General features: G+C 51.7%; 1 protein-coding gene across 1 annotated transcript; it reads right to left on the bottom strand.

Moving 5' to 3' along the window:
- Nucleotides 1–409: 409 nt before the first annotated feature.
- On the bottom strand, nt 410–7,776 carry LOC122921510. The gene is made up of 5 exons (XM_044271522.1): nt 7,389–7,776; nt 4,427–5,134; nt 3,393–3,593; nt 1,965–2,181; nt 410–1,008 (listed from the first exon to the last, which is right to left on the bottom strand). Exons 2-5 carry the CDS (start codon nt 5,127–5,129, stop codon nt 822–824), a joined length of 1,308 nt encoding a protein of 435 aa, XP_044127457.1. The 5' UTR covers nt 5,130–5,134; nt 7,389–7,776; the 3' UTR covers nt 410–821.
- Between the last annotated feature and the right edge of the window lie 58 nt (nt 7,777–7,834).

Below are 7,834 nucleotides of genomic sequence, written 5' to 3'. Positions count from 1 at the left end.
GCTGAGGACATGGGCTGCTAGATCACCGCAATACCCAGTCCCCATAGCTCTGTGTGCCTTTATTGTGTAAAAAAAACGATTTGATACATATGCAAATTAACCCGAGATGAGTCCTGTATGTGAGATGAGTCAGGGACAGGACTCATCTCAGGTTAATTTGCATATGTATCAAATCGTTTTTTTTTCCACAATAAAAGCACACAGAGCTATGGGGACTGGGTATTGCAGATGTGCTAGCGGCCATCTAGAAGCCCATGTCCTCAGCTCTATGCACAAAATCCCGGTGACAGGTTCCCTTTAAACCTCTGTGTTATTTCTGTCCTATCAGAGGAAGTCCGTCTCAGGATGTGGCGTCATGGAGACAACTAGGGAAAGAAGAATTATAAATGCAGCTCTGGACTACACCACATAACGTCACCTAAGATCGTATATTATACTGTAGCGCATTCAGACCAACACTATCGCTGGGATACAATATACATTCTTTTGTTTTAGGCACTTAACCATTGAAAAGTCATAAAAAAAAATCCATTATACAGAACAGTCACCCGAATATACGGAGCCAATTAAAAGTCATTGCTGTTGTTGTAGCTTGGAGAATAAACGATGATGGTTTAATATGTAAGTTTCATTTTTGAGCTGGAATATTTAATGAAAGTAATTCCGTTTTTTTTCCATCTACAAATTTGTAACAAGCTTAGAAAATAAATTAAGAAATTGAAAATCTGCATCTTTTATAAATAAACCCCCCCCCCCCATTCCTCACGGTGTGGAACGTTACGGGAAGCAACAGGTCTCCCGCTTAACCGTCAGCGTCCGTCTCACCAGCAGCAGTACTTTATACTTTCAATGGGTCTCTCAAGAATTAAGCCAATTCTGTTCGATGTCATATTTCTGAAGGCGAGGATGGCTTCGGAGGTCAGATGCAGGTTGTTGGAAATATCCAGAACGCGCAGCGAGTACAGGTTGGCTAAAACAACCAGCGCTTCTTCAGTCAGCCGGGTATTACTAGGATAGAAAACAAAAAACATGATCTATAGAAATCGACGTGAAATCATTCACTAGCTGGACACCGATTCGAGTCCAGCTCCTCTTGTAGACTGAGAATTCAGCTAAGTGATGAACCTGAAGACAATCTGACACTGCACCCGGCCTGCATGGTGCAGGAAGCTGAGATATGAGGAGCTGTATGCATGCACTATACACTTACCTGCTCTCCGCTGCTTGCTTCCAGTTCAGTGGGCCCCGGGCTGTCTCCTCTGAACTTCCAGTCTCTGCACAGACTGGGGAACATGAGGCAACTGCAGCCAATTACTGGCTTCAGCGGTGACGTGTCTTATGCGGTAGATCACTGCTGGGTCACATGACACTTGGGGGAAATGTCACTGCTGAAGTCAGTTCACAGTCTGTTATGGTGCAGATGACCACATTCTTGCAAGAAGTTTACATACCCATAGGGAGAGACTAGCAACTAAAAGTGGCCCTGGAAAAAACGGAAAAGTGGTCCTATTTTGAAAGTAGGTCCACACTTTCAGAATACAGAGCAACATAATAAGGCAGGGCCAGCAATACCATATTACCCAGCAGGGTCTACGGCCAATCCGCCCCTGCATACACAACATGGCCGAGCTGCAGAAACACATGTGGTCTGCTGATTTCCTTGCTGCACCTGTATTTGACATAATAGCAAATACAGGGGCCAACCAGTATGAAGACCCAAGGAGAACTTGGACTAACCACCGATTCAGCGTCATATACCCGTTATTTTCACTGGTCAATCATCTCCCGGGCAGGTTATCTAGTATTACATACTGACTCTTGTAATTTGCCCCCCCCCCCGTATAATACCGACAGCAGCTGAAGTGTAGACTGACTGGAGAGATGGGCGGGTGGCTCCATCCAGACTATGGGAATTATGGAAAGACTCCAAAATGTTCTTCTCCTCACAGAGCCACCCGGATTACCTGAGGTAGAGCTTCTGCAGATGCGGAAATAACCGTGGGAAGCTTTTCACCATCTCCTCATCGTATCCATGGGAAAAATTCAGGTTCAGGCACTTCAGCTGGACGGCACTCTTGGAGATCCAGCTGAGAGTCGCGTTGGAGATTTTAGTCCCTACTACGCTCAACTTTTCTAATTTAGAACATATTGGACTCATGATTGGCAAAAATGATGCAGCCCCTGGCAAACGAAAAAAAAAAAGAAAACACATAAGTGTGAAGATCATAAAACTGATGTCAGTACAGCAGAAAAATGATTCACGTCTACATGACCACCGTAGACCTATAGAGCAACATGAGGGACTTCAAAGAGCACCCGTCAGTGGGCACTGCGCCTGGTAGGGTTGACCCTGCTGAGTAAAACCACACACTTATGTAAATAGGTTGCACTGTTCATGGGCAAAGTTTTATTATGCAACTTAAGTGCTCAGAGCAGTGGGGGGCTGGGTGCACCTTGGCTCCAATGCCGTGTCTCAATTGCCACTCCCTCTGCTCCTTGATCGACAGGGCCAGTTATCTCCCCTCGACCTGCAATGCCATGCCTGTGCCAAGTTTCTGATCCCAAGAACAGGGATGCAGCGGTAGACCAGGCATGCAGCAGCAGACCAGGCATGCTCCCTATCACTCCATTCAATCACTACGGGACCCCCAGCTATCAGCGAGTTTTCCCTTATCCAGTGGTACAACCCCTTTAACAGTATCAGCGCATGCACAGTAGTTATCTGCACTGCTGGGGAAGCCACAGCAAATGTATGCATGCGCCAACAGTGTAAGCTGCGCAGGGCAGGATTACAAAGGCAGGTGAGATACCTGGCACTGTCAACCCAAGGATCGGGAACTGAGACTCAGCGTTAGAGCTAAGCTGCACCGAACAGCTCATTTGCACAATTACTTTTAATTGCACAAGAACAGCACAGACGATTTACATAAAAATTGTATGCCGTTACTCAGCAGGGTCAACTCCACCAGATGCTGTGCCTGGTTTAATGGGATTGATCCTGCTGACAGGTCCTCTTTAAAAAAAAAAAAATAATAAAAATAAATTTAAATTCCATCATTCATCACTTCACCCCCAGTATTATCCGTGGTATGCAGACATGCACCCAAAGAAAAAAATATAATTATACAGTCCCGCACCTGAGAGGGAGAGCTCTGCCATTGGGACTACTTTCCCCTGGTCAAGGCTTAACAGTCATTGAGGTTCCAGGTAAAATCTAGTTCTCACCCCATGGAGGAGGTAACAGAAGGATCCAACCCTGGAGGCACAGGGAGGACACGAGAAGACAAAGTGGGGTGAAAGGAAGAGAAGTGACAGGGAAATGAGGAGGTTAACGCTTACAATTTCATTCTGCAAGGAAAGGCCAGACTCGCTCAGAAGACGAGAGCACTTACACTCGATGCGCAGCTCCGTCAGCTGGGGCAGCTTCAGCAGGAGGGTCTCGATGAATTCGTCGTGCTGGAGGTACTCATAATGGCGCAGGCAGACGCTCTTCAACGTGGACAGCTGGTCGAAGGCGTTGTTGGATAAACTGGCGCAGTCGGAATTCATTAGTTCCAGTTTGTGGAGCTGCAATCGGGAAATACACGGCTGCTCTGGAGGAAGAGAAGATGAAAAACCATAAGATTTTGGTTTTATCTCATGGACCCCGTAGGTAAAACCTGTGTCTGAGCCCATAGAAAACTATAGGTGCGCGTTCCAGATCTGGTGAGCCTCTGTCGGGTCGGCCATTTCTGTAGCGCTGCCGACTGTTCAATATTTATGGTGGCAAATCCCGGAGCCAGGATGGACCCCATTAAAGGGGTTGTCCGGATTTTAATATTGATGATCTATCCTCCCATAGACATGCAGCAGCGGACAGGCAGAGAGACGGCACCTACCCACTGCGCACACAGTCTCCTCATACAGCGGATCGGTGGGGGTGCAGAGTGTGGGACCCCCGCCGATCGGATATCGATGACCTATCCTGAGGATAGGTCGGCAATATTAAAAAAAGCCCAGGGAACCCCATTAAAATCAACGGGGTCCTTCAGTGCTTGTTTACCCCACCACAACGTCATTGCTTCTCATATAAACGGAAGCCATGATGCTAGTGTGAACACATACGAGAGAGCACCTAGCCGAGTTACCGCTATGCATGCATTCTCAGTTCAGCCAAGCATGCATGTGTCCTGAATAGGTTAAAGGGAGGACAGAGGTAAAAATCCAACAGCCCGCTGCCTGCCAGGGCACAGAATGGGGGCACCACCATACCCATGAGATGTTCTGCAGGCCCTGCCGAAATCAGTGGGATGAGACGACATCTAATGAGCACGACACAGGTAATTGTCAAGATAAGGGCCCAATAGTCCAGTACACATGGAATTATGCTGTGCATGTGCCCCTGGACGGAGCCCCCACTGTTTACACTGCTGACTTATTCATTCACCTTCAGCCGTGGCCACAAAGTTATCAGGAACGTTGAAGCACAGGGACAGCTTCCATTTATTCATGTTTCCGATGGCGAGGGAGAGCTCCCGCAGTTTTGGCAGCCTGAAGAGAATGTACTGGAGAGCCCTCTCGGGCACGGTGCCTTCATTCGAATGCAGCGAAAGAGAATACAAGTTCTGCAGGAGGACGATGCTGGTCAGCGGGAGGACGCCCGAGAAGGACACTCTGCAGAGAGACAGGTGCGTCAGCTGCTGGAAGAGGGCGATCTCTGAGAAGATGTCCTGATCTGTCACATTGGAGCAGTCAGTTAAACGCAAACGGTGAAGGCTGACAAGCGGCCGTAGCCCCTGGAGGATCTCCCCTTTCAGGCAGGAGTCCATGGTGACGCTGGTCAGATCCGGCAAGGAGCTGGCCATCTTCTTGAACTGCTTCAGAGTCACCCTGGTCACCTCCACCGAGGAGATCTTCCTGCTTTGTAGGGTGTCCCAGAAGCGCGCATTAAAAATCCCAATGCTCTTGAAGAGGATGGTGCTGTGTTTCCACAGGGAAGGGTGGTCGACGAGTGTCCGCAGGTAGGAGCACGTGGCCCGGACATTGGCCTTTTCTGTTGGAGACAGGTACATGAATATATGCAGGAGGACCTCCTGTGGTAACTGCAGCCACTGGATCGCCGACATCTTCCAGCATGGACGCTCTCTCATCAGATCTGCAATTTAGGAGAAACAAAAAGAAAATACAGAGATTAGGTTTTCTGGGGTGGATGAAGAAAAGGAGAATTTTGCAGCAATTAAAGGGGTTGTCCTCATGATATCAGATTAGTGGGGGCTGACTTCCGACAACTCTGGCAATCAGCTGTTTGAAGGGGCGCAGACATTTGGATGTGGCCTCTTCATCTTATATCAGGCACAGCGCTGTACAGTGGCCATGTTTGGTACCCACCCGAGCTCCGTGGCTCCTTACAAAAGCTGCTCGCCTGTCGTCTCAGTAGACAGAGCTCTGCACGTGGCAGTAGACCCCTAACATGCAGTACTCCCCTTATACACGCTCAGTGCACCCTCTGCCCCTAATGTGTGGGATAGGCATCGACAGGAGCACTGTAGATGCCTATCCCACAATCACTCTGCTATAGCCTTCCACAGCGCTCCTGCCCGCGCTCGCTCCACTCTGCTATAGCCTTCCACAGTGCTCCTGCCCGCGCTCGCTCCACTCTGCTATAGCCTTCCACAGCGCTCCTGCCCGCGCTCGCTCCACTCTGCTATAGCCTTCCACAGCACTCCTGCCTGCACTCGCTCCACTCTGCTATAGCCTTCCACAGCACTCCTGCCATAGCCTTCCACTGCGCTCCTGCCCGCGCTCGCTCCACTCTGCTATAGCCTTCCACAGCGCTCCTGCCCGCGCTCGCTCCACTCTGCTATAGCCTTCCACTGCGCTCCTGCCCGCGCTCGCTCCACTCTGCTATAGCCTTCCACAGCGCTCCTGCCCGCGCTCGCTCCACTCTGCTATAGCCTTCCACAGCGCTCCTGCCCGCGCTCGCTCCACTCTGCTATAGCCTTCCACAGCGCTCCTGCCCGCGCTCGCTCCACTCTGCTATAGCCTTCCACTGCGCTCCTGCCCGCGCTCGCTCCACTCTGCTATAGCCTTCCACTGCGCTCCTGCCCGCGCTCGCTCCACTCTGCTATAGCCTTCCACTGCGCTCCTGCCCGCGCTCGCTCCACTCTGCTATAGCCTCCCACTGCGCTCCTGCCCGCGCTCGCTCCACTCTGCTATAGCCTCCCACAGCGCTCCTGCCCGCGCTCGCTCCACTCTGCTATAGCCTCCCACAGCGCTCCTGTCCGCGCTCGCTCCACTCTGCTATAGCCTCCCACAGCGCTCCTGCCCGCGCTCGCTCCACTCTGCTATAGCCTTCCACTGCGCTCCTGCCCGCGCTCGCTCCACTCTGCTATAGCCTTCCACTGCGCTCCTGCCCGCGCTCGCTCCACTCTGCTATAGCCTTCCACAGCACTCCTGCCTGCACTCTGCTATAGCCTTCCACAGCGCTCCTGCCCGCGCTCGCTCCACTCTGCTATAGCCTCCCACAGCGCTCCTGCCCGCGCTCGCTCCACTCTGCTATAGCCTCCCACAGCGCTCCTGCCCGCGCTCGCTCCACTCTGCTATAGCCTTCCACAGCGCTCCTGCCCGCGCTCGCTCCACTCTGCTATAGCCTCCCACAGCGCTCCTGCCCGCGCTCGCTCCACTCTGCTATAGCCTTCCACAGCGCTCCTGCCTGTACACTCCATACACTTACACTGACAAGCAGTGTACGAGTCTACAGATTCTGCCTACAGATACCTGAACTTCTGGCGCCTATTTTTTAGGTAAAACCTTTACATTAGTCTGTAATAAAGCTGTCCTGAAGGTTTGGGATCTTAACCTTTGTCTTTTTGTCCCATTTGGGTAGTCGAACATGAGCGATGGCAGGCGTAACGTGAACACCAAGATGGCAGCCGTTACCTGCTGCCCCGACCAGCGCTCGGCACCCTGCTCTTGTCTGGGGCTCTGTTCATGTCTGCGTAAGAGGCTCCAATACATATTACATCAGATTTAAAGGGATTCTCCAGAACTACAAAAAGATGGCTGCTTTTTTTTTTTTTTCCCTTTTCTCTCCAAAAAACAGCACCACCCTCGTCCAGAGGCTGGGAGTGGTATTACAACCAGACACAACCCATGGAAAGGTGTGAGGCCTGGAGGACCACTAACAGGAGAAAGAGCGCTGCATGCGGCGGTGTGCCCCCTATCAAAGCGACTGATGCCACAACGGAACCGTTAATGGTGTCGGCAGCGGTTGTGACGCTGATGTGAACAGCGCCCTAGGGCAGAGTTATGAGGCACAGCAAGGTGTCCGTTATTTAGGGTCCGGCTCCACCTTATGTCATGCCAGTGGCGGGCGTCACATTATATAGACTATATTGCACTGTGCCCACCTTGTGGATGAGGCGTCCGTCTACCGCAGGAAACTACCGCACATCACGAGACCCGCAGACAATGGCGGTAATTCACATATGCAGTTAAAGTGCGTCTTCAGGTGTCGCCCAGACTCGGCAGGAGGCGGCCGGCTCTTCCGGGTGCTGGGCCCGGCGCGGCCGCTCTTTCCTGCGTTTGAAGCGCGCAGACTTTTGCTTCCTCACACAGAGAGGCGGGATAGGAGCACGGCGGCGGCCATCTTTGTTTCGGGGACCGTGGAGCCCCCGTCAGAGGATTTATAACATTACGGAGGTCTTACGAGGAGCAGAGGACGATAAGCGAAGGGGACGGCGTTCCGGTTTAACGTCTCCCGACTAGCTGGAGGGGGGTCCACCGGATATCGAGCGTGTTTTGCCCGTTAGTAACATGGCTGCCGGAAGGTGCTGCGGCGCTGAAGGTCGCGATG

The sequence above is a fragment of the Bufo gargarizans genome, chromosome 11 (genome assembly GCF_014858855.1).
Source record: "Bufo gargarizans isolate SCDJY-AF-19 chromosome 11, ASM1485885v1, whole genome shotgun sequence".
Taxonomy (NCBI): Eukaryota; Metazoa; Chordata; class Amphibia; order Anura; family Bufonidae; genus Bufo; species Bufo gargarizans.
This window is presented reverse-complemented; position numbering and strand designations above follow the sequence as displayed.

Bases quoted from the DNA above. Each gene is read 5' to 3' on its own strand.
- LOC122921510 (XM_044271522.1), bottom strand. From the start codon at position 5,129: ATGAGAGAGCGTCCATGCTGGAAGATGTCGGCGATCCAGTGGCTGCAG. The intron at 2,182-3,392 runs GTAAGTGCTCTC...TTCGTTTGCCAG, and splicing joins GACGGAGCTGCGCATCGAGT to GGGCTGCATCATTTTTGCCA. The intron at 1,009-1,964 runs GTAATCCGGGTG...TTTCTATCCTAG, and splicing joins CTGCAGAAGCTCTACCTCAG to TAATACCCGGCTGACTGAAG.